Raw genomic sequence first — 27,704 nt, forward strand, 5'->3', positions numbered from 1 at the left:
CATTCCTGGTAGATCCATTTCAATATCAAATATCTTTGCTTTCATGCAGTTCCTAATGCTTCCTATTATTACTGGAAGGTTCCATAAGTTTACTGGTAGACCAAAAACTTCTACACAAATCTTCCCTTCTCCAAAGACACACAAATATCTTTCTATTCGAACCATACTTGTATTGTTTAATAGCATTGTTGGTGTTCATGTGTCTATGAAAAGTCTGATTCAACAGTTTCCATTCTAATCACAATTCCATTACGTAATTTAAAAGTGGAATTTCCTAGGTAGTTGTAACTTTGCCAAAATTCTGATTGTACAGTCATTTTCCTTCATATTTCCCCTACAAATACAGCTCTTTTCCATCACAACTCTCATACTATTTTAGACAAATAGAATAGTAATCCCGGTGCCATATATTTTACATTGGTTTTATAATATCAACTCTATTTTGGAACTATTAATCCTTCCAGGCTCATGACCATTTTTGGAACCTTTCTCTACTCTTTCCCCAAATCAAAATGAACATTTTTTGATTTATAAATATAGAAATTCTATGCAAATAGGAAAAATCAATTGAAGAATTGCCAACTGTAGCCATGTATTTCAACCCTACCTTTAATCATGAGAAATAAAAATGTTTTACTCTGTATTGTTTTTGACTATGCTCATAATAATTTAATAAAACATACATAATTTAAAGCCAAATATGTATGAAAAGGAAAATCAGCGATACATTAAACACTTGTTTACAACTTAGTAAGCAGTACACTGTATGAGAGAGAAGAAAATCCCCATACACGGCCTGTGAAGCTGTTGCATGTTGGGCCACAGTTGAGGTGGATCACAAACACAATGTGTGACTGTTATTCTGGGTAGTCTAATTCCTCATTGGCAATCAAAGCATCAAAGTCTTGTTTATGCTTTCCTTTACTCTTGGATCTGCTGTTTGTCCGGTTGCTGTCCTGTGCCTCTCCTGTCTGCTGATAGTAGCCTTTTGTATCTGCACTACCCCAGTCCTGGGATTTTTCTTCTTCAGGAGGATAGGAGAAGCCATCGTCCACTGAAAAGGTGTCATCTACATCGTATCGCTGGTATGTGCTCTGGTGGAGAACCTCCTCTCTTGCACTAATTTCCAGGGTGCTGTTCCACATACCATAGCCAAAATATATCAGCAAGCCTGTGGAGCAACAGAAACAAAGATAATATAGTATTAGTAATGATAATGAAAGTGTGAACATTTACTCTCATATGTATTTTTTTCCATTTACCTCTGATTTTCTATGTTATCTAATTATGATAAATATTGTAATTAGATATGAGCGAGCATACTCGCTAAGGCAAACTACTCGAGCGAGTAGTGCCTTATTTGAGTACCTGTCCACTCGTCTCTAAAGATTCGGGTGCCGGCGCGGGTGACAGGTGAGTTGGGGTGGTGAGCAGAGGGGATCAGGAGGAAGAGAGGGAGAGAGAGATCTCCCCTCTGTTCCTCCCCGCTGTCCCCCACCGCTCCCCGCCCCCTGCCGGTAGCCGAATCTTTGGAGACGAGCGGGCAGGTACTTGAATAAGGCACTACTCGCTCGAGTAGTTTGCCTTAGCGAGTATGCTCGCTCATCTCTAATTGTAATTAAAGATGAACTTTTACTCTTTGAAAATACATAGGGAAGATATGACCATGGCAAGCAAATTCTGCTGAGTATTTCTAGTTCTGTAACATTCTTGCATGTTGATTTGGCCAACAATTTTCAGAAATGGTCATTGCAATTGTAAATCCCTCACTATTATGATAGTTAAATAGGGAATTAAGAAAATAGGCCTAATGACCCCAGAGAATATACTACTTTTGTCCACTTGAATGGAGCCAAGCTGCAATACCAGATGTAATCCATAGACATGAGTTGGGTGATTCTTTAAAGGGCCACTCCAGTGAAAACACATTTTTCCATCACTACCCCCTCACCTAATTGCCTGTCACATTTTGGACATCCCCTAAGTATACTGCAATCACTTCCATATAGTGCAGCTTCTTACTCACTTTCTCTATGCTCTGCTAACATTCCCATGATGTATATCAATCAGTACAGCATGACATGACCAGCTAGAGCCAGTATCATCTCTGCCTGCTGGGAGGACACTGCCATTTCCTTCTGTATTCTATATTCACCTAAATAAACTACATACCACAATTATAGAGTCAAGAGGATGAGCTATGATCTCCGTCTTTCTTTATAACTGTGTAATACAAAGCTGTTATTATCATCAGTAACTGTAATATGAGTTTTAGTCCCCCAATGAAGAACTTATATGGTACAGTACATGTGAAATCATAACACAGCAATTACACTGACTAAAAAATTGACTTTTTAAGAGAACATAAAGCCAAATAAAACTCAGGTGGTCACAAAAAGATTACACAACCCACTTAAAGAGAAGGACTCCGGGAAGTTTCAGATAGAAAGGAATAACCAAGGTAATTCTAGCCGACTTTTATATACTGGCTACGAGTTACATAATGCATGAAAAGAAGTTTACTTAAGTGGCCCTTTAATAAAATGCTGTACAAGCACTTGAGAAATATTTCACCCGGGGGCGTCACTATAGGGGATACAGGGCATGCGGTTGCACCCGGGCCCAGGAGCCTTAGGGGACCCATAAGGCTTCTCTTCTCCATATAGGGAACCCAGTACTATGAGTAAAGCATTGCAGTTGGGGGCCCTGTTACAGATTTTGCATTGGGGCCCAGAAGCTTCAGGTTACGCCTCTGATTTCACCATTTTGTAATGTTTCCATTCAATGTCATCAAGTTTTAGATAAACCATTTTAAAGAGTCTCAGAAACGAAATGGGTCAGAACTGTTGTCCTAGTAAAGGCACTTTCGTTGTGAACACCATGTTCTACTGTCTCTCTTTAGATGTTATCACATGTCAATAAATTCCTTGGTGTCCGATTGCTACATGCATCTTAAATGAATGAGATCTTGGAAGACATCCAGGTTCTGAACTGTGAAAATACAAGGGCAGTTTAACCTGAAGAACCCTGCCATGTCTCTTTAACCCTTCTCATGTTTATCTACATGGCTATGAAGATGAGTTTGGTTTATTTTCGCATATGTTTGACTGTTGATGATAGACCCCTATCATTAAATCTGGCCACATAAGGAAAATAATATGTTGATTGAGATGCTAAATTATTTTATCGCTGACAGCTTCACGAATTAAATATGCATGATGAGTGTTAGAGAAATCTCTTGATGTGCAGAGAAGCCTCAGGTCTAGCAGTGCCAGATGGTATGTGTGTAAAGTTCTGCTCATAGAAATTTAATGAGGTTCTCTCTTGTCCGAGTCATGGTGAGTGCTGTCCTGCGAAAGCCCAATTAAAATTGCAACTATCTGCTCTGATGGTCCCTGTTTGATGGGTTTTTAGAACCAAACGATCTGACGCGAATCTTAGTCACTGAAGATATAAATGTATTAATTGCCTTTTATGTGCATAACTCTTTTATGTAACATTTTGTATGCAGAACTCATTATTCACAGCTGCAAGTCAAAGACTTAAGGAGATGAAATGTTGGCAGAACTGCATATATAATTGCTATGTACACCTGTGAATACAGTGGAAAAGATGTAAAGGAAATCTCAGTGCCCTTTACAGTGTACCTTGTACTCCATGGGGTACAAGGTGAAAAAAAAGAAGACATGCTTAAGCTTGTTAGTGTGCTTTATTTTGGGCTCAATGTGAATTCACACACTAGTTCCACAGCAACTAGTTATGCTTGGTAGAGAAAAGCAAAAAGCAAATAAATATTGCCTGTATATACACTTCAGGAGAAATGCCGTCCGCTCTTTAGGGCTTAAACAGATGGGCGTGTATTTGTCCTGTTATGCGGCTGTGAAAATTACGGACGCATAACGGGACGAAACGGAACTATTGATTTCAAGGGTTTCGTTTTCACTATTGGGATTAATACCATGCCTGAGAAAAGACAGGGCTTGCCTGAGATAGATAGGGCAGGATGTATCCTCCTGCTTTTTATTTCAAACTCACATGGAATAGTGCATAGTTTGAAAGGTAAAGAAAAAAAAAGATTTTTACCTTGTTCATGCGCAACTACGCTCCATAGCGTCAAGCATAGTTGTACATACGCCCTTATAAAGAAGCCCTCAGGCTGTACAGAGAAGAGGATATACCTACCCCTATCACATAAGTGTTATATGAAGTGCTTCCAATTTGGAAACCTCCGTACACGCAACAAGCCATACAGATTCTATGACCCTTATGGGAGGGACATATATTAGCAAACCTGGGCGCCATCTGCTTACCCACGCATGCTTATGCAATCTTCTATTGGAATACATCCAGGGAAAACTATTGGGTTTATCAAACGGACATTTTAATAAATACACTGCTGTACCATTTTAGAGCAGGCTCAAAATTCTGCAGCTAGATGGTAGTATAAAGTCATTACTGAAACACCGAAAAATACACATACTGCACTAACGGCTTTGGTTTGTAACCATCTTTTGAGTAGGGGTGTTTTCCAGAAACGCAACATGTTCTGGTCATGGTGTTTTACCGACAGACTTCTCTACATGAATTGCCATAATATCATAAAAAATGCCATGAGGATGCGTGTAAAACAAAGAGCATGAAAACACCATGGGGGTGAAGGAACAGCTGTGGCAGCCGGCTCCATTGAAAGCAATGGGCTGCCGGCGAGCGCGGGATAAATTTTCAGGAAGGGCTTAAAAATATAAGCCCTTCCCTGAAAACCATCCTAAAATGTGTAAAAAAAAAAAATATATATATATATATACTCACCTTTTCCCTGCAGACAGAGTTCAGCCGCGTCCGGCCGGCAGTTCTCCTGAACTGCTCTCTGTAGTATTCAGCAGACGGGGATTTAAAATCCCCGCCTGCTGAATGGGCTGCCTCTGATTGGTGCTTTGCACCTTTTCCATGTTTTGGACCCACTATTGGTTTTGGCTTACAGACATTGATCTATAATACTAACTAGCATTGTAAAAGTGACCCAAAAGTTGAGGGTCAAAGTGACACTTTCGGAACAAAATTCTGAAGAGAGGAAGGGATATTACTTGTTGTCGTTCTTCTATGCCGATGTCCATTCAATCCTCCCGTTCAGAGTCCTGTTTTCAGATGCCCAAGATGGCCACTGCAATTATCTAGCTACCTAAGAGACACTGCGCACTGCTCTATGATTGGCCAGCACTGATATGACCGGTGTTGGCCAATCAGAGAGCAGGTATAGTGCATTGGTAGTCTAACTGTGAATATTACGTTGGCCATGTTGGATAGCTGAAAACAGAACCTGAAACCAGCAGATCAGAGGTGCATCAACACAAAAAGAACATATATGTGCCCTTCCTGTCCCAGGGCAAAAGTTGGGGTAATTCCCAAAATATATTTTTTCAAGCAATCCATAAGGCTAATTGGTAGGTGTATAATCACTGAGACCCATACCGATATTGAGAAAAGGAGTCGCATGTCTCCATCTACCTTTATCATTACATATTGTTTAAATGACCATAAACTAATGTTATTCACACATTTGTTAAAACAGAAAATGCTGTACATGAAGTGCCATTACTTTTTCACATAACTGTAAATGCTGAAGTTGCCTTATAAAGACCAAATAGGTATTCCAGATATGAAAATTAATGGCATATCCATCCCCAGAATATGCCCAGCCTTCTATGGTGCACTGGGGCATCTACGATAAAAGCACATTTTTGACTTTATGGTAAATGCCTGAAGTTAAAATTGTTTTCCATTAGATATAAACTAATATCAGGTTATTTTCCTCCTGTAATTTCATTTTATATTTAGTTTTTTTAATAAGACTAGCTCAATATCAGAATTACTACCTTGTTTCCCCCAAAATAAGACCTACTCTGAAAATAAGCCCAAGCCCGATTTTTCAGAATTTGCAGGGAGGCTTATAATATAAGCCCTACCCTGAAAATAAGCCCTAGCTGCATTACATTAAAAAAATTGGAATACATTACTTAGCAGCCTCGATCCAGGTCTCTCCCGCTGCTCTCCAGAGCCCTGGCATGGTTCCCGCAGTCCTCAGACGCCCACACAGGATCACTTCCTGGTTACAGGATTCACAAATTTCGCCTCCACGAAGCGATAGTTGAGAATGGTTCATCGAGCGCTGCATTAATTGGCTGAGCAGCACATGAAGAACCAATCACAGCCATCACATTGCAGAGGCAGGATTTATGAATTGTCTGAGTCACCAATTCATAAATCCCGCCTCCACGAACTGATGACTGTGATCGGTTCTTCAAGCACCGTGGCTCAGCCAATTAATGCAGCATTTGAAGAACCAATCACAGCCATCTTTTCGTGGAGGCGAGATTTATGAATCCCATGACCAGTAAGTGATTCTGTGAGGGCAGCCGAGGACTGCGGGAACTGTGCCAGGGCTCTGGAGAGCAGCAAAAGTGACCTGGACTGAGCCTACTAGGTAAGTAAAATAAAACATTCCCCAAAAATAATACCTAGTGCCTCTTTTTGCGCAAAAATTAATATAAGACCATGTCGTATTTTCAGGGAAACATGGTAGCTGGAACTACTGTACAGTCAGGATTGATTTACACTGTGGGCTCTTTTACACAAGGATCTCTCTTCCTTTGTCTCATTTTTTGTTCATTTGTTTTCACAATTTACCTGTTTATTATTTCTTAGGCCTCGGTCAGACAGGCGTTTTTTTGCGTGATTTGCGCATGCGATCCGCGCATATATAGACCCAATGCTTCGCAATGGGATTGGTCACATGTCCGTTTTTTATGCGGATGTGCGATAAATTATAGGACACAACGATTCGCAGAACGCGCCTATCTGCGTTCTGCGATTCCTTGTGTTCTATATATGCGCTCAATGGGGCCGGCGGCAGCAGCGCCGACCCCATTGAGAACATATACTATACAGATCGTTCTCCTCTGCTACAGCTGTAACAGCTGTGGCAGAGAAGAACGATGTTCGCCCATTGAATTCAATGGAGCCGGCAATACAGCCGACTCCGTTGAAAGCAATGGGCTGCCGGCGAGCGCGGGATAAATTTTCAGGAAGGGCTTAAAAATATAAGCCCTTCCCTGAAAACCATCCTAAAATGTGTAAAAAAAAAATAAATATATATATATACTCACCTTTTCCCTGCAGACAGAGTTCAGCCGCGTCCGGCCGGCAGTTCTCCTGAACTGCTCTCTGTAGTATTCAGCAGACGGGGATTTAAAATCCCCGCCTGCTGAATGGGCTGCCTCTGATTGGTCACAGCCCTCACCAATCAGAGGCAGCTCTCACTCACCCATTCATGAATTCATGAATGGGTAAGTGAGTGCTGCCTCTGATTGGCTGAGCGCAGGGACCAATCAGAGGCAGCTCTCAGCTATTGAATGACAGCTGAACTCCATCTGCAGGGAAGAGGTGAGTATATATATATATTTTTTTTACACATTTTAGGATGGTTTTCAGGGAAGGGCTTATATTTTTAAGCCCTTCCCGAAAATTCATCCCATGCTCGCCGGCAGCCCATTGCTTTTAATGGAGCTGGCTGTATTGCTGGCTCCATTAAAATCAATGGGCGAACATTGTTCTCCTCTGCCACAGCTGTACCACAGCTGTGGCAGAGGATAGCGGGAAGCGCTGGGCGCTTTCGCTGAAAACGCTGCTAGCTGCAGATTTTTCGGCGAATCGTCGACCCTGGTAACGCGATTTGCGGATGCGCATCCGTCATGCAATCCGCAAATCACGCAAAAAACGCCAGTGTGACCGAGGCCCTAAATTGTAAAGTTTTGTGAAATATGACGGTGCTATTGAAATAGAAACATCAATATGCACATCACCTCACTGCTTAATGATGAGCAACAGGCTAAAAATAATCACTTCTTATGAAACTTCGGCACTTCTAATGTCATAAAGCCAATGTTTAATTCGAGTATATATATTGTAGGAGTGCAGTACACAGAATGGACTGAAGGGACCTATAAACAGGCATTCTGGAACCTGAAGTGAGGGAAAACACCTGTGGGTGTGGCCCGAAGTAACAAAAAAGGATCAGTTCCTGCCTCACTCAGGGGAAGGAAAACAGACAGCTTAGCAGAACTGAATGGGCTGCAAGCCAGAGGTCCTGTGTGGACTCCTAGAGGCCCCAAGTCTAGCAGGGATGATGACCCTAGACTTATACCCTGAAATGAAAGCCCCAAATCTGACAGGGTAGACACCCTTAGACTCATACCCTGGTGGGGTACAGATAATGAACTTTTGTTGATGTTATGGCATTGTGCTGTACATGGAATAAATACTTGCAGGCACCAGAACTTAAAGAAGCGCTATGTCTCCCAAGTCTTTTCTACACATGTGCCACCCATCCTGAATTTAAAGAGGGCGATCCTAATGGCGAGTAACCCCTAGGTTGCCACGATATATATATATATATGTATATATATATACCTTAAAGATTTTAAATCACCAAACAGCACATTAATCATAGATGCCTATACTATGCCAGGTTTCATTGTTTTTAGCCAGTTGGACCTTGTCCTTTCTTTTACCTGCTCTAAAAGCCTTATAATGTTGTATTAATGGTTTTCTAGCTTTATTTTGCTATATAAAGATTATTATAATAGGAGAAGAAAGACCAAGGTCTTCTAGAGGGGTGGTCTTCTCAAAGAAGACGACCAGTACACACAGTACATAAGTTATGTTGTAACTGAAAATTTGTCAGAGAAAACATAGATTGGTCTTCTCAGATTTCATTGTTTTTAATGTTTTTTCATGAGAATCTGTTCTTCTATCACATGAATAGTGGCCTTTTAGTTCATGGGCCAGTTCTAGAAAAAGGTTCTTCAAAATACATCAAATACTTATCATCGCGTGCCAATTTCCTGACCTAAATTCTTTACTCACTATCTTATTGATGTATATTACATAAATAGGAGTAATACAAATCAGGATTGTATTAGTTCTTCACAAAGCATCTAAAGCTGTGTTCACATCTGTGTCAGAATCTCCTTTTTGACCCTCCAGCACAAGAGCTCAATCGAGTGCAGTTCGCTATGTTATTTTGTCCTGGAAAATGCCAGGTCACATGACGATAGCCTGATGAATCCCATTATAATCAATTTCCGTCATGTGATGAATCTATCCCTGGCTGGCATTCTATTTCCCTACTCCTATGATAGAACAGGAAAACGAAATGCGTACGAGAAGATTTGAATGAAGCTTTAAGGGGTCCCACAAGTTTTTTACTTGTGATGACCTATTCTCAGGATAGGTCATCAACAGTTGATTGACGAGGGTTCTAGGTTCAGGATCCTTTCCAATCAACTAATTTCTGGCACTGTTGTCAATGCGGACAGTGCTGTTAGCAGAGAGAACTGTCTGTATTGCAGTGGCCTACAGGCACAGATCCCATTGAATTCAATAGGAGTTATGCCTGTAGTTCCAAAATGGATCACTGCAATGTTGACAGTGCTATCTGCTTCCAGCAATTTCTGTATTGACGGTGGGTCCAAGGATCCCCGGATCAAAGAGGACCCCGATTGGTAGACATGTCAAATAATAGTAAAACCCCTTTAAGACTGCAAAAAGAAAAAAAAGGTTATAAGTAGAGATGAGCGAGCATACTCGCTGAGGACAATTACTCGAGCAAGTATTGTCCTTAGCAAGTACCTGCCCGCTCGGAAGAAAAGATTCGGGTGCCGGCGCGGGTGACAGGTGAGTTGCGGGAGTGAGCAGGGGGGAGCGGGGGGAGAGAGAGAGAGATCTCCCCTCCGTTCCCGACTGCTCTCCCCCGCCGCTACCCGCCCCCCGCCGGCACCCGAATCTTTTCTTCCGAGCGGGCAGATACTTGCTAAGGACAATGCTCTCTCAAGTAATTGTCCTTAGCGAGTATGCTCGCTCATCTCTAGTTATAAGCACTAAAGATTTTTTATAAACCATATTGTAGAGATGGCCTCAAATATGCACAAATCTTGTAAACTGTTCCACAAAGCATTTTGAATAAGTCTTTCTCATTTATTTATTACTCCTATAGATTAACCCTTTCCAATCCACTGTTTGACGTCCAAAGACATTCTGATTGGAGGCTGTACAGCTTCTGATGTCGGAAGACGTTTGGCAGGGTATTTTTACTGTATGGTACTGGCCGCTCTGTTGTCGCGGGCCTCTCCAGCATGTCCAATACTGCAGTACTGGCTCTAGCCAGCAGGTGGCGCCATTGTATAATAGCAGAAAGAGAGAGCCTCCTAGGAAACGCTGATTCGAAAATTGGATTGCAAAGGGTTAATAATCTGTTTAAATTATGCTACGGTAGGTTAATAACATTGAGAATACAAAACATATAAATACAGGTTCGGTGATGTTCACAACTTACCTACAAAGCACCAGACAGCAAATCGGATCCATGTAATGGATGACAATTTCAGCATAAGATAAATGTTGACTAGCATTGCAAATGCAGGAACAAATGGAACACAGGGTGCCATGTAAGGCAATTTTTTGGGGTTTTCCGGTTGTTGCAGAATAACAAAAACCAAAGCAATGATCAACAGTACCATTAATACGACCAACAGGACAGACCACCACACCTGGTCGTAAATATAATCTGAACCAAATATTATAAAGGAGCAGAAGATGAATAGCAAGATGAAAAGAAGCATAACACAGATGGTGACTGTGCGACCTGTGGCAAGTGTTGGCCGATCCATTTTTCCAGGTAATCCAAGCCGTATTCTCAGTGTATAATATCGTGGACCTATGAACTTCTTCAACTTGAAAAGGTAAATGTTTTCAGACCCATCTGCCTCGATGCCCGACGTCATATCAACTGTTCCATAGTTTGGATGGTTAACATTGTAGTTGGATTTATCAGATTTACCAATAAGCATCTCGTTGTCTCCAAGCGATGGCAAATTCTTTGCCCCACATGTGTTGGTGGCTGGACTACTAAATTCCTCTCCATCACTCATTGGAGAACAAATTTCTTTCTCACATTCAGCAATGATTCCTTCTTTTTTCTTGGTATGCTCTTCAGAAAGAAATTTAACAAAACCATCAATGTCGCTCTCGGGCTGGTAACGCAATAATAAGACACACACAGATACAAGAGTGTAGGCTAGAAGAGTTCCAATAGACATCATTTCTATTAGATCACGAAGACTGACCAGTAGAGAGAGAAGCGAAGCAAGAAATCCAGAGACAATACAAGCCACAACTGGTGTTTCCGTGTAAGAGCTCACATGGGCTAAAAACCTAAAGATACAAGCAAGGAAATAGAGCATGAAAATAGATTCATCGTAAGCAGACAATCACTGGCCTATACTGTATAACCGATAAAGGCAATACTAACCTGAATAACAACCCATCACCAGCCATTGCGTAGATCACTCTGGGCATAGGGAACAGAGAACCAAACAAGCTAACAGTGAGCCCAGCGACAGATCCAATGGCCACAATAAATTTAGCAGCATAGAATCCATGGGCTACAAACATCTCCATGAGTGGTGATTCTGAATCAATCATATTGTATGGGACCATTAATGTTAATATAACACTTACCTAAAAAAAGAAACAGCAATATGGTTAGGTTTAGAACGTAGGTGGCCAAAAATCAATCAACCCCTTGAACCTAAAGGACACACATTTACGCCCACTGGGTGTAGAGTTTATATGGAGCAAGATTGGAGGCCGATCCTGCTCCATACATGGTGGGGTACTGGCTGTCTTTGACAGATGATGCTGCAACACAATCAGCAGCTATTAACCCTTTAAATGCCCCAATTGGAGTTTAGGGGTTGCGAACGGCTCCCCACAATGAGACTGCGAGATGTCGTTCAGTTGTCAAGCCAGCACAGAGCCTTCTGAAGGCTTTTAGGGCTGCCGTATACTTCTGTCTATTAGGACAAGCCTGTGGCCTGTCCTAATAGAATGCCAGTAGAAATACCATATACCGTAATACTGAAGTATTGCAGTATATGGTATAATTGCACAAACAATCACACGTTGAAGTTCCATATGCGGACTAAAAAAAAGGTAAAATAAGTGGAAAATAAAGTTTTATGTTATAAAAAAAATAATGGATACTTTCACACAGGCTTTTTTTTCACAGCTAAAAATGCTGTACTGAGCCTCTATTGGTTTTAATGGGGCTTCTTAGACGAACATTTTGGTGCAGCGTTTGTAATGCGTGCTAAATCAAATGCTGTCTGTTCGATTTTATTGCATTGCAGCGCTTTTTAACAGACCACATCACCCATTGCAATGATGGGGTGTGTTAAAAACACTGTTGAACGTGTTTAAAAACACCGTTGTAAAATGCTGTAAAACACTGCTTTTAAAAATCACCGCATTTTTACAAACACCTGTGTGAGAGTGACCTAAAAGTTCAAAAAAACCCTCTTTTCATAATAAATTCATAATAAAGAAAGAAAAACACATTTGGTATATCTGCATCTGTAAATGTCTGATCTATCAAAATAATGCATTATTTATCCCGTATGGTGAACGTCGCCAGAGAAAAAAACTAAATTGCACTTATTTGGCCATACACTCTACAAAACAAAAATCAATAACAAGCGATAATAAGAATCAGAAACTGCAGGTCGTCCCACAAAAATAAGCGCTCGCATAACTCCATCAACAGAAAAATAATGGTGGTAAGAAGATGGTGACAGAAAGTAGTTTTTTTAACCCTTTCCAATCCACTGTCTGACCTGTGAAGACATTATGATTTAAGGCCGTACAGCGCCGATGTTGGAAGACGTCCGTCGGGGTTCTCTTACTCTATATTGCCAGCCTCTCTGCTGTTGGAGCCTATCCAACGTGTCATCTCATGCAGTAGTGGCTTTAGCCAGCATATAGCACCGTTGTATAACGGTAGAAAAAGAGTAAGCCCCCTAGGAAAACCAGGATACAAATTGGATTGGAAAGGGTTAAAAGATATTTCATTTTTTTTAAAGTAGTACAGCAAAAGAAAAACAACTGAATACATTTGGTATTGTTATAATTGTACAGACCCATGAAAAAAAGTTTTCATATTATTTCTGCAGCATTGTGTACGTTGTAAAAAAAATACACCCCATTTTTAAAATTTCACTCCAGTTAGAAAATTGTAAATGTTTTTCAGTACATTATATGGTACATTGAGTAGTATCATTGAAGAATACAACTCAATCGGCAAAAGCCAAGCTGTCAGACATCTACACTGATGCAAAAATAAAAGAGTTAGGATTTGCTGAAGGTGGGGAGGAGAAACTGAAAACCAATGGAAAAAAAAGGGGCCGCATCTTTAAGGATTTGGGTTATTAGGAAGCATAAGTTAGTGCAGAGCAGGGCTTGTTAAATGAAGGCAGTTTACTGCATTAAACACCATTACATTTTCACATTGTAATATAAGATGTGTGTAAAAATTCCTGTTACTAATATCTGTATAAGGGCATAGTCAGACAGGCGTTTTTTCGCGCGATTTGCGCATGCGCACGCGTCCGGCGTTTTTTTAAAACCATTGCTTTGCAATGGTATCGGACACATGAGCGCTTTTTATGCGCTCTTCCGATAAATTATAGAACAGAAATCGCCGGTCGCACCTATCTGCGATCTGCGATTCGTGTTCTCTTCTCTATATGCGCTCAATGGGGCCGGCGGCAGCAGCGCCGACCCCATTGAGAACATATACTAGACAAATCATTCTCCTCTGCCACAGCTGTAACAGCTGTGGCAGAGAAGAACGATGTTTGCCCATTGAATTCAATGGAGCCGGCAATACAGCCGGCTCCATTGAAAGCAATGGGCTGCCGGCGAGCGCACGATGAATTTTCGGGAAGGGCTTAAATATATAAGCTCTTCCCTGCAATTCATCCAGAAATGTGTAAAAATAAAAAAATATATATACTCACCTGGTCCCGGCAGCCGGAGTTCAGCCGCGGCCGGCGGCAGTTCTCCTGAACTGCTCTCTGTAGTATTCAGCAGCCGGGGATTTAAAGATTTAAAGGGAACCTGATTTTAGCCCTATAAACTAAGCTTATGGGCTGAAAGTAGGTGACCCGTGGAGTCTAAGATGTAAATTTTATACTTACCTTCCCTGTCGTTCCCCCGGTGTGAGTGATGAAAGCCACCGCTGAATGTATTGAGAGATTGAGACATGCTGCCAAGTAGTCAGTGCTTTCTAACTTTATAATGGGCGGACTACTTAGTAGCACCACTCAATGCATTCAGCGGCAACTTTCAGTGCTCACATTTGAGGAGCAACGGGCAAGGCAAGTATACAACTAACATCCTTGGACTCAGCGGGTCACCTACTTTCCGCCCATAAGCTTAGCTTATAGGGCTAAAATTAGGTGACAGATTCTCTTTAACAGATGAACGAACGGTTCATTACCAATAATCATTACATCTATGACCAACTTAACTGGTTTGAGAAGTGGCAGTTATGTGTGTGCATTTATGCTAATGGTATCCCTATGACGACACTGAACATTAATTAACAGAAATTAGAACAGTAAGTATTGTCATAAACATAACCGCACTACAGATTCAGCATGCGATCAGCTTGTACCCATGTACCTTCAAGCAGTGATATCTCACTCAGCACAGAATATATCACATTTTAGTTGTGTATGTTTTCATATGCCTTTCATATATGCATCTGGTAGTTCTCCTTTCAGCTCCGGTTATTTAAATACAACCATGGATGTTCTGTTTTAGCAGGAATGAGAACATGACTTTGTTATATGGATTATATAAATTAGGACCACTTACAGATACATATGCTGTTAGACAGGTGATTAAGGAAGCAGTTATGGCATAAGGAATGGAAGTATTGGGACTCTTTGCCTCTTCCCCTGTAGTAGCTATGATGTCAAATCCAATGAAAGCATAGAAGCAAGTGGCGGCACCTTTCAGCACCTACAGGATGAAAAGAGGTGAAATAAGCAAATTATACACATTTTATTTAGGTTTTCTTTTCAATAAAAGTACAAATGTTCATTTATCTTCAGTGGAAACATATACGGGATAGCGGTTTAATTGTAGTAAAAGATTTCTACATTAGTTTTAACGCCTTGGTGACATGTTACATCTATCTATCTATCTCATATCTATCTATCTATCTATCTCATATCTATCTATCTATCTATCTATCTCATATTTACCTCATATCTATCTATCTATCTATCTATCTATCTATCTATCTCATATTTACCTCATATCTATCTATCTATCTATCTATCTATCCATCCATCCATCCATCCATCCATCCATCTATCTATCTATCTATCTATCTATCTATCTATCTATCTATCTATCTATCTATCTATCTATCTATCTATCTATCTATCTATCTATCTATCTATCTATCTATCCATCTAATGTCTATCTATCTACCCAGTGCTGCTGTCACAGAGTTAAAGTTGCAAGAAAGAAACACTGCTCTAGAAGTGATCTTAATACAATGCCCAACTCCTAAGGACAGTAGCAACAGTGTTACATTTTCTCCTTTTGTACATAATTTGTCTAACCATGGATTGATCTACGCAGCCAGTTCTTTAGTAATGCTTTTATAGCCTCTTCCAACTCCATGCATTTTCATAACGTCTTCTGAAAGTTTTTTGCATTGAAGTATAGTTCACACTAACTAATCTTTCTTGAGAACAGATTTGTCAGTAACCAGGCTTTGTGTGCATTTGTTTAATAAACAAAGTACCTGTTAGGCCCCCTGTCCACGGCAGTGATTTCGTCAGTGGTAAACCGCCAGTGGATCACGCCGGCCGACACTTCCCATAGCATTGCTATGGAAAGCGCCGGCACCTGTCCACGAGCGGAGAATCATTGCAATTCTCCGCTCGCAGCGGGCAATTCGCAGCATGCTGTGAATTCCCCGATTCTCCGCGGTCAGCCTAGCGGAGATTCCGTGGCGGCTCCTGCTCCCAGGCGGCGGCACCCACGGCGGAGCTTCGCCGCGGGATACCGCATCGCCCGTGGACAGCCGGCCATACTTCCAATCTCATTTCCTTAATAGAAATACATTTTGCCAATTCACTGTTGGAGACGTTATTAACACAGAAGTTCGCTTACTTTTTCTCTTGCACTGTGGATGTTTACTCAATATGATCAATAAAATAAATTAATTGTTTTTGTGCCATTAGTTTAATTAGATTATGTTTGTCTATAATTGTGACTTAGATAACAGAGCACATTTTATCAGTAATCAATAGCAAAATTTGGGTAATCCCAAAGGGTTCATTAACTTTTTTTTGCAACTGTAGGCCGCCTGCACACGGGCGGAAATCCCGCCGCGGGATTTCCCGCGGGATTTCCGCCACTGAAAGTTTGCATAGGAGTGCATTACAATACGCACTCCTATGCAGACGGCCGCGGTTTGGCCGTGCGAAATCTCACGCGGCAAACAAACCGCGGCATGTCCTATTTTTGTGCGGGGCACGCACTCACCCAGCCGCCGGCTCCGGTCTGCGCATGCGCCGGCTGCGCAGCAGCCGGCACATGAAAGAGCCGGGGCCGCCAGGCGCGGGTGAGTACGCGCTCGTCCCTGCAGGCTCTCTGGTCGGGTCCCGCGGCAAGAATTCTCGCTGCCGGATCCAACCCGCTCGTCTGCAGGCGGCCTAAAGACAGTTTCCGTACATGTTTGGTGTGATGATAATGTTGGCTTAGAGGCTGAGCTGGCTGTAATATAATGTGATATTGGCTATATAACCCCTTAGGTTGATTGGCCAGTGCTGATCATGTGAGTAATGGTGGCAAATCACAAGCAGGTACAGTGCATTTGTAGTCCTAACACTACCCATGCACTGTGTGTGATTAAGTAGTCTAAAGATGGCAGCAACTATCTTGGCTGCCTGAAAACAGTACATGGAACTGGCACAAAGGAAGGATCACCAAGAAGATCATCTAAAGGTAACACACTCCGGTCATGGGACAAAATTCTGTCCCAAAACTGCAGAGTCACTTTAATAAATGTACTGAAACGATTTTTGACATCGGTTCTAGTAATTTAGAATCTGGGATTGATACTTCTAATAAAAAGTATCACTGAACTTCCGTGAGGTGACAGCTCCTCTATTCCTTGAAAGTTCACATTTACTCTGTTCCCTTCATTATTCTACTTTTTTTGGATACAAGTGCATAAGAGAACCAGAATATTATTTGAAGTCACCTACCCCTGACCATCCATAAGGTAGAAAATTCCCTTCCGACCAGTTTTTTCCACTGACGAAAAAAAAGCCAGCAATCATGATGAAGACCCACACGGCCAAGTTAATTACATTCAGTACGTTATTAAATCCAACCGAATTCTTTACTCCCAGGGCAACAATTATTGTTACAATAACTGCAATGACCAGAGCCAGAAGGTCTGGATACGATTCTTCACCTTTGCCTGAAATTAAATAATCATAAGGAATCAAATTGGAATATACCATATACATGTACAATGTTATACTTTATGACAATATAATGTCAAAAAGAAAAAAAAGTATGTGTTGTAGAATTCTGTCTGCTCATTTGATCAGATGGTGCAGAATAGTCATGCCAGAGGAGAATGTCTTCTTATGAGTCACAAGAGTGAGTAATAGGTTGATGATTCAAGCCTTTAGCAGATAGCTGTCTTTTTTTCTGCAGTGCATGTATCATCCTCTGTACTGTAATGTGCACATTTCTACACACAGACTCGACTGTAGGATGAGAAATGTCTGCATTTTGTCAGCTTCTGTTATGTTTTTATTGCGTTCATCCAATAGCATGCCCAAGGTGACACCAATGACATAACGAGAATTACTGCGAATATTAGTAATTTGACAGTCCGAAGCAATAAATGATGTTAAAATTTCAAAGCATTTATACTGAAACATGACTTATTTTAAAGACAATATACGGGCTTTAAGTGAAGACTATCTTTGAAGAAAAATGTTGTAGCCACAGCGGCCAAGTAAATGTTAGCTTCTTGCGTAGAAGAAATTTTTGATACAGTCATTGGCTGAAGCCCATCCTTTAGTATAGGCTACACACAAAGTTACACTGTACCAAGTCACTTCTGTATCTAGTCCAAAACAATACAGTTACCACCTCACTCTTTACTTTATCATATTGCTATATTCTCTTGCAGGCTGTAGGATCCGAAACTTTGATTCATCTACCACTGGGGGTACAAACCTTTATCTATTGGGTACTTACTTTTCTTCAGAAGTTTTCTTTTTACCATAAAGAAGTTCATGGATAAAAGTCTAGGAAAAAATATACCTAGAGCACATTGTTTTGGAAAAAAACTCCACAGACCCCCCCAAATTGCACCAGAAGTGAGTAAAATACCACAAAAATGCACTATTTGTAGTGTTTTATAAATCCCTATTGGTCTACAACTAATATTTGGCTGCAGTGTTTTCTTCATGAAAAAGCTTAGCAAAAAAGGCTGCAAAAAACTTATTTCTGAAAATTCTATGTGGGAATCCGCCCTAAGGCCTCATTCACACGAGCAAGCATTTGCACGTCTGTATGTGCGCACAAATCCACGCTTCCATGGACGTGCCAAAACACAGTGAATGAAGCTTTGGCTGCTGCTGGCGGCCAAATTAAAAGCAATGGGCTGCTGGCAACCCCTGCAGGGATTTTCGGGGAAAGCCTTGAAATATAAGTCCTTCCCTGAAAATCATCCCTAGCATGTGTAAAAAAATATATACTCGCCTCTCTGTTGTTGTCGGGGCTCAGGTGCGTCTAGCCGCTTGGTGCCCCTGCACTGCTCTGAAGCTCTTTTAGCAGGCGGGGATTCAAAATCCTCACTTGCTGAAAGGGCTGTGTCTGATTGGCTGAGCCTCAGCCAATCACAGGCAGTACTTAGCCATTCATAATTCAATGCCCATCAGCAGGAGCCCTGAACCAGAGATTGTTGAAATTGGTAGATAGAAAGGGTTGGATAGCATATAACCACTGCTGTGAAAACCTCCTCCCCAGCTATGCTAACCAACAACTGGGGGTGGCTCACAGTTAAGGCCCTTCTACACGGGCCGATAAATCATTCAGATTCCCGCAGGAATTTGAATGATTATCGTTCAGTGTAAATTCATGCCCCAACTGAACGACAAACGAGAATTAGTTCTATCTCCTAACTATAGTAATGTTATATGCTTGTATTCATTTCCCCATTTACTCAAACGTAAAATGAAAATTAACCATCTCCAATTAGGAATACTGAGCTAATTAAATATGCAAAACTCATGCAAATACTATGCCATACATTTTAGTGAATGTATGTGATAATGAAAAACACCTATTGATATTGGAGGAGTTAATTGGCACAGGATACATCTGCAGAGCGGAATGCATTTACCACAAAATCCTTACCTAATCCATTTAATGTCCCCACACTTTGAATCATCCAGTGGCTGATAGTGTGATTGGCAAGCGAGTCGAACATGCTACTTAGGGCACTTGCTCCGGCTGCTGTACCAATGAGATATTCCAGGATTAAGTTCCAGCCAATGAAGAATGCCACAAATTCACCAACAGTAACATAACTGTATGTGTAAGCAGATCCGGTTGTTTTGGGAACACGTACTCCGAATTCAGCATAACACACCCCTGTGGACACAAAAAGAGAATTACTGGTTATACATGACAGCTCTAGTAAATTACAAGGATTTCTAACAGTGTATTTCATATTTATTCACCACTTTCAAAACACTTCATAGTGGAAAGTAGACTATGTTGACACCCACCAATCCTGTGTTGCCAGGTCAAGGAGAAATGTGAATCAGATATGTGAGCATTAGGTATAAAGGAGAGTATCACACAGGTATATCCCAGTACAGAAACCATCAGAATGCCACCAGGTGTAGAGCTGACAGAGTTCCAATGGGGTATGGTGGTGGGATCAGACATCGCAGCGCTTTTGGGCCGTCAAAATGCACTGTTGGCAATGTTATTCGGAAATGGACAACATCTGGTGTGTGCGGTGCAGCCACGTTCAGGGAGACCCTGGAAATTGGCAAGACGTGGACAACAAAGCCTTATACGAGCTGTTAAGGCATCATGCATATTGTCTGCCCTCACTCAAGAGGACTCACAGGCCATTGGTATATCTATTAGTACCAGAACCATTCGTAGGGAACTGCACGCAAAGGGTTACCATGGACGAGCAGCTGCACAGAAGCCCATGGCAGTGAATGCACAGAGGATCCTGTGATGGTGCTTGGAGTGTCGTTCTTGGACTGTAAATGAGTGAAAGCAAGTGTTGTGGACAGCTGAATCACGCAGTACACCATCTTCTGATCGGATGGCCACACTTGGGTGTGGCGATTGTCTGGACAGCGGCTTCTATGGGACCGCATCGGCCCAGCAGTGAAGCTTGGAGGTGGTTCTGTTGTTGTGTGGTGGTGTTTCTGCAGGGAAGGACTGGGGCCATTAGTTATAGTGAAGTCCACCCTCAAGATCAATGGCTACAGAGACATTCCAGGCAATGTGGCATTATGCAGGGACACCATTTTTTGGACAAATTGGCTCAGCCTGCCTTAGTAACATGAGGACACATACTTACTGACCTTCACTGCTAACTCCCTGCTACTGTTCTGCCTCTACTTGGTCCCTGCTGATCTTCACTTCTGAGAGGAGATTGATGATGACACAACTCCAGGTCATGTGACCACTGCAGCTAATCACCAGCCGAAGAGAGACAATGATTGTCTACAGTGTCCGCATGGCTCAGGTGTCTGTGACGTCATCGCCGGCTCCCTGCAGCCAGAACTGAGCATCAATGGAGCAGGAGCAACAGGGGATGTGGATGTGTCTTCTGTTATTTTACAAGAGGTGGCTGAGCCAGTTCTGGCAAAAAAACGTGTCCCTGGATAACCTCTTTAATCCGTTGTATAATGGCAACAGAGTTAACTGGCTTATGTCACATGAAAATGACATGAGACATGAAAGTGCACCATAAAAACATGTTTCCCATCTGCCTCATGACCCTTTAATTAGACCATATAAATTGGGATCCTACTTTACTTGGTTTTATTTGTAGGCAGAGAGAGATGTATGCTAAAAAGGTAGGAAACCCATCTTTCCCAGGTCATTGTAACTAAACCATATGCCTGGAATCTAATATTGTTAGGACCCATCCATAAGCATGATCACCTGGACATTGGTGGATGGGCCCACATACTTTGATGTACTTAGTACAAAATATGTACTAAGAACTTTGCTTTTTGTAATGGGGTTAGTATATACATAAGGGTCACCCAGGCCCAGGAGTCTTAGGGGGCCTATAAGGCCTCTCCTCTCCATATAGGGAACCCAGTGCAGCATTTGAGGAGCGGGCCCTCAGCCTAGGAGACAGTGGGGTAGCGTTTGGGGCCTTGTCACGGGGCTCTACCATCTTCCACCCTGAGGGTAGCACGGGACCCATCCAAGTAACTGAGGGAAAGCCTGCAAAATGGTAACTCACTGAGCAGTTTACCTTGGCGATGGGTTGTCCTGGCTGACGCCAGCGTTCCTTCCCCTGCTGTGAATCCGGATGATGAAAGAACTGGTCAACACTCACAGAGTTAGTTTAACTAGCAGAGCTGGGAATGGTCGGCAGCGCTCCTTTACTTGTGAAAAACGTATTTACAGTCCAAATACAATACAATTAATGCCAGCAGGACAATTGGTGTAGAAATCACAAAGTGGTGCGACAGGGAGAAAGTCAGGGGTTCACAAAGGAATCTAGGGCTTCGTGCACAAACACCTCTTCTTCTCTGGGTTATGTATTTTACTGATATCAAATGTATATGAGTGCTGTTGCCACACGTTTCTGCTTGTACTGTATGGAACATGAGAGTGACATGCAGCACATGTCAACTTCTGTGTATTTATTATACATCTGGTGTGCAAATAACTGGGGAGTTGTTTTAACCCCCGTTGTACTGTTTGGTATTTACTGAACACTGTATGTGATTATCATCTAGTAGGATTCCACCTGTGATTTCGGTGAATTGCAAAATCTTTTTTGCGCAAATTTTTGGGGTTGCTCCTTAGGGTAATTTTATATTGCAAATATGGCCTTTGTTTGTATATTTACACCCGTTTGTTTTCTGTGGGATTTTTAAATGCTTTAAACCATGTGTGTTGTTGGTATGTGTATTAATAAATAAATGAGATTTTTCTTATATCATAAATTGGTGTACCGTGTGATTTACCCACAATACTTTTTGATTACATGAGAATAAATGACCTCCACTTTCCAGAGTTCTACATTTTATGTGTCATAGACCACTTCTTATACCACTTCTCACAGATTACTACTTATGCCCCCTCCCACAGGCTGCTCCTTATACCTTGTCTCACTGACTGCTCCCTGTTTGCTCACTGTATGGCTGCATAGTTCTCTCTATAACCAGGCAGAAATCTTAATCTACGCTCTGTAAGCTCATCAAGGTGGTGGTGGTGGTGGTGGGGAATCAAGCATTTTAAGCCGAGACTCGCCTGGGAGTAAATGCCCTCCCGCTCACTGGCCCAGTTCACCCCTAATACAAAAAAATGATTCTGCAATTGTCCTCTTTATGTTTCTATATTTTAACAAAGAACAAATAGATAAAGCATACATTTTATTGAATTTGAGAATTATACATAATGCAAAGTAAGTATTCTAGTTGAAAGCAGTAAAAGACTGAGCGACGTTGTAGTCAAAAGTCAGAAGGCCCCATAGCAAAACTCAGAAACTCCAGACCAAGTACCCCATAGCAATTGTGCGGTCTGTCTCTATGGAAGGTACGGCACTGTTAATAAGAGTGGCTTTAGCGCCCAGTCAATAATGATAAAGAACCTATATCAACCATCACCGGTTTGACAAACTTGAGCCAGAACAACATGACTTTGAGCAGGATTTATCCCATGTATCTTTAGTTTTTGCTACCTTTAGTCTTACAGATGATCCACTTAAAGGGGTTGTCTGAATTTAATTTTCTTTAAAAAACATCTGGCCATGCTATAAAATAGCAAATGAAACAATACTCACCTCTCTTCTCCTACCTGGAAACAGTGCTTCCGGCAACGATCCTGCTCTGTAATGACTATGGAAGTCAAGTCACTGCTGACTTAGGCCTCATTCAGCAGGAGTGTGTTAGCGCAGCTAAGTTACAAGTGAAAAAAAAAACTTCGACTATTAGGACCTATGGATTCCTATGGAAACGTTCAGTCGAAAGAATTTTAGGTGCATACATTTTTTTTCGCATCTAAAATAATAAAACATGCACGACTGAAATCCTGCAACAGAAGTTCCCTGTTGCATGAAAAGAAAGGACCTGACCTATCTTTGGTGCGTGATGCGCAGCAGTTTCCATAGACTTCTATGGGTACTGGATAACAAGGGGGGGGGGGGATTAGCAAAGTATTCCGATTGTTTGATTTACACTTCTTAAGAATGGGCATGGGAGATGAAGGGAGATAAGGGGGAAGGGAGTGCTGCCGCACCGCTAAACACAGAAGCACATTTCAAATGCCCTGCTGTTAGCTCCTGATAGTCCCTGCGAGGGTAAGAGGGACTCCCCTGCGGTTCCCTTCATCACCCTGGGACTTACCCTCTTCCCAGCGGGGACTAGCAGGAGTTTGCAACGGGACATTTTAAATTTGCTGTTCAGCTAGGAATTCCCTGTAGCAGGGGATTTCCTTATTCTCCTCTGCAGGTGAACCCCCGGTCTCGCTGCTGCTGAGGATATCCCTCAGATGAAGGGAAGCCCTGCAGAGAAGGGGGTTCCCTTCACCTCTCTCTCTCCACCCAGAGCAGCAGTGCTTTTTTAAAGCAGCACGCAGCTCCCAATAGTGTGAAAGGGCAATTGTACTGCTAATTAAGCTCGGGACTTGATTATGGGAAATTGTCCATTCACGCTATTTTTCAGTTAGCCACAATTTTGTTTTGTGCTGGTAACTTTGGCATGATTTTCACGCTCGTGTGAATGAGCCCTCAAGCGCTCATGTCCTGGGCACCATGAAGCCAGGAGTTTGGAACCGTGATGTTATGGCCTCTGATTGGCTGCAGCTGTCACATGACTTCAGCTGTCAATACAGGCCAAGGTTGTTGCTGGAGCCGCTGCACTGTTTCCCTGGTGGATAACAGAGGTGAGCATCGTTTCTTTTGTTATTTCTATTCTCAGGTTAGGTCTGCAATAGTTGATTGTCAGGAGTCTACCAATCAGGATCCCTGCTGATCACCTGATCCTCTGGCCTGCTGTCAGTGCAGCTGAACCATATGCCCACAGTGTGGTATGGGGTAGAAGTGTAGTGAAAGTCTTCGTTCCTATTAATTTCAACGGGAGCTAAGCCTATCCATTGCACCACGATATGGACATCTGGCTCTGCTGCACTGAAAGCGGTTCAGAAGATCAGCTGATTGGCGTGGATCCCGAGTGAGGATCCCTGCCGATCAACTATTAATGATCTATGTGGACGATGGGTCAAGTGTGTTCAAAGGGAGAGTAAAAACATTTAGAGACGCACATATCTTTATCAAACATGGTTGAATAAAAGTATATTTTTAGGATAATTCCTCTAAATAACCCCACCCCCCCACCCCACCCCATAAAGAAATTGCTGACAAAGTGAAAACGTAAGCCATATCATTTTCCTACAGTTTGGTGTAGAAATGAAAAGCTTATGAGAGCTAATATGCAATAACGACATAGTGGGGAATTAGGATTTATTGTGTTATAGAAATGAATGCAAACCACGAAGCATCCATATGGAGTTACTCATCTTCATTTTCTAATTTGGATCTTGGCAGAAGTATCCAGAATGAAGTTAATCTCTGTGCAGAAGAAAAGTCAACTTGGCATACAGCAAATGCTGCTGCTGCAGCAAACTGGTGCAAGGCATCCGCAATATCTTTAATTCTCCTTGTACCAAGTCGGAGGGTCATTCAGTGATTGCAATCAACTAGATCTGCTGCCCCTTTTTCCCATCATGAACTATGGCTTAATTTAATCTGAAAGCTGCTTAAAGTATGTAATACCTAATGCCGCCAGGATAGAAAAGGGTTAATGCTAACGAGAAAATTTCTCGTACTCTTACCATGTCTGACAATCTCACTCAGTAGAAATGTTCTCATTAACAATAATTTGGCTGAAATTGGAGATCCACAGTCTGTTGTTCTCCACCATAATTGATAATAAAATCACACTAGATGTCATCGCAGATCAAGATGGGTGGAGTACCCAGAGGAACGCCGATATTTACTGCACATGTCTGGCTGTACAGTTAAACAATTTTTGCACAAGCTGCCTTATAGAGGAACTGTCAGATCTCCAGACTTGTTTGTTTTAGTAGAAGTTATACTCCCCATGAAATGACAATTTGTTGTGCCACTCCTCTGTTATTCCTCCTGGAAATTTATGAGTAAATTGACAGCTGGGTGTTACCATTTGCGTGTGTCTCTCCACAGTCTGACATTATCCAATTAGTGTTGACGGTATTTGGCCATTTTCAGACGACCGTATTTACGCAGGCATTTCACCGCGTAAAAAAATTGCCTAAATAACTTAACCATGCGAAACAGTGGATTCCGATGAGTTCATTCAGATGAACGATTTTTTGATGCTTAAAATAATTGCGCTGGGAAAAAATGGCACATACACGACCGATACGGTCGCTGGTTTTATACATCGTGGGAAAAGGATTGGGACTTGATCGCTGCAAATCTTCATTTATGCGATTATATGGTGCATACAGGCGAACGTAATAATGTATATGGTTGTGTGAAGGAGGACTGTATATACGGCGCTATTTAGCGGCGTCAAAAAAATTGCTCATAAATCGCGACCATGTGAAGCATCGGATTCCAATGCATTAATTTACATGACCGATTTTGGGGCATGTAAAAAAATTGTGACGGTAAAAATAGCATATTTTATACGCCGCGTCAAAAGATAGGTCTAGCTCTATCTTTTTACAGAAATACACAGGAAGCTCCCATAGACTTCTTTGGGAGCGGAAAAAAAGGGCTGGGGAGGCAGTTTAGCATGAACAGTCATTCCGTGGATTTCTGCTGTTCGATGGGTTTACGCACTGCAGAACATTTTTTTGAGTATATGCAGAAGCCGCATGTGAACAACAGAAAATACGCGGATAAGGTCGGGACTCGATCGTGGCAATTCTTCATTCAAGCAATATTACGGCGTGTATGGTCGACTATAAAAACACATACTGTTGTGTAAAAGAAGCCTTGGGACTCATGCCAACGAGCGTTGCGGTATACACCCGCGGATTTACGCTGCGGGAGTACCGCTTTTAAAAACGCAATAGTGCTTACGAGTGATCACGGAATTTTGCACAGATTTCCGTGGTCTTAATTATTATGCTATATCTAGGGCTAATGCCCACAGACAGATTTCTACTGTGTTTCCCGCTGCAGAAATCCGTGCGTGAATTCCACAGCTATTAGGTTCTATTGAATAGCTTTCTGCCTGCCAATGCTCACTTGTGGAATTCCGCAGCAGATTTCTACAGCAGAAAATAAATCACGGCATGTTCTCTTTGCTGGAGGTCTCCATATAGCATATTAATGGAGACCGCGTAAATCCACGTGGAATTCCAGGATCACTCGCAGGCACTATCGTGTTTTTAATCGTGGTACTCCCGTGGCATAAATCCCCGGGCATATCCCGTAACGCTCGGTGGCATGAGCCCTAATAGAGAGCTCTTGCAGCGTAAATCCGCAGCAAATTGAACATGCCATGAATTATTTCCTTCTGTGGAAATCCGCGGGGGAATTCCACAAGTGAGCATTGGCAGGTAGAAAGCTATTAGGTTCAGTAGAACCTAAAAGCTGCGGAATTCACACGCGGATTTCCGCCACGAAAAATGCTGTAGAAATCCGTCCGGGAGCATTAGCCCTTAGTGTGATGGGACAAAGTCCTTTGACAGGGGGAAAAGTAATGTAACCACCTATTGTTAATTTATTCATGGATTTGTAGGAGGAATAACAGAGGACGGACACAATGCAGAGTTCTAAGGAAAGATGTTTCCAAGTTGTTATTTTATTGGAAATGGAAATATTTACTAAGCAGGCCTTGCCAGGAGAGCTGACCCCTTCTCTATAAACATCCCCATTAGTATTTTCTAAAGATGCTAAAGATAATGAGGGAGATTTATATTAAAAAAAACTAGTGAAAAAGCAGTAACTTACCATTCTTATTTTCAGAAGTTCCTTTTTAAATAAAAGCTGCAACCTAATTGGTTGCTATGTACAACTGTTATACTTCTTTACACCAAATTTTGTGAAAATGACCCCACTGTGTTCCATACCCTAGTGGTTGGCATAGCCTCTTCTGTCTAGGAGCCATACAGATAGTCTTTATAGGGACCTTGGAGGTATATTTCCGCAACACTGGGCGGACTGTGCCAATGTGCCGCTATGTGGCAAGTTCTGCACTAAAATCCGCAGGTCTAAGGTCTAAGGGCTTAAACATATGGGTGTGTCTTTGTCCCTTTATGTGGTTATGATAATCACGGCCACATAATGGGACAGAACAAAACCACTGATTTCAATGGCTTAGTTTTCACTATCGGGATTCTCGCCTGATAATTGTACGGTCAAGAAAAGATAGGACTTGTGGAAAGATAGGGCAGGACCTATCTTCTCGCTATTTTAGCGGCAAGTGTAATTGCACATACGGTTGTGTGAAACTGCCCTAATGTGCGGATTTTCATGTGAAATTGAAAAT

The 27,704-nt window shown here is 41.9% G+C and overlaps 1 protein-coding gene across 1 annotated transcript in view; it reads right to left on the bottom strand.

The window, feature by feature from the left end:
• Positions 1 to 607: 607 nt before the first annotated feature.
• SLC7A14 (solute carrier family 7 member 14) overlaps positions 608 to 27,704 on the bottom strand; it is a 49,282-nt gene continuing 22,185 nt past the window's right edge. Inside the window, exons 2-7 of the mRNA XM_066589999.1 lie at positions 19,363 to 19,599; positions 17,187 to 17,404; positions 14,773 to 14,919; positions 11,366 to 11,574; positions 10,391 to 11,268; positions 608 to 1,171 (exon numbers count right to left, since the gene is read on the bottom strand). Of these exons, the coding sequence (XP_066446096.1) occupies positions 858 to 1,171; positions 10,391 to 11,268; positions 11,366 to 11,574; positions 14,773 to 14,919; positions 17,187 to 17,404; positions 19,363 to 19,599 (2,003 nt within the window). The 3' untranslated portion in view covers positions 608 to 857. The remainder of the gene's footprint in view (positions 1,172 to 10,390; positions 11,269 to 11,365; positions 11,575 to 14,772; positions 14,920 to 17,186; positions 17,405 to 19,362; positions 19,600 to 27,704) is intronic.

This window comes from Eleutherodactylus coqui, chromosome 1 (assembly GCF_035609145.1).
Source record: "Eleutherodactylus coqui strain aEleCoq1 chromosome 1, aEleCoq1.hap1, whole genome shotgun sequence".
In the NCBI taxonomy this organism is placed as follows: Eukaryota; Metazoa; Chordata; class Amphibia; order Anura; family Eleutherodactylidae; genus Eleutherodactylus; species Eleutherodactylus coqui.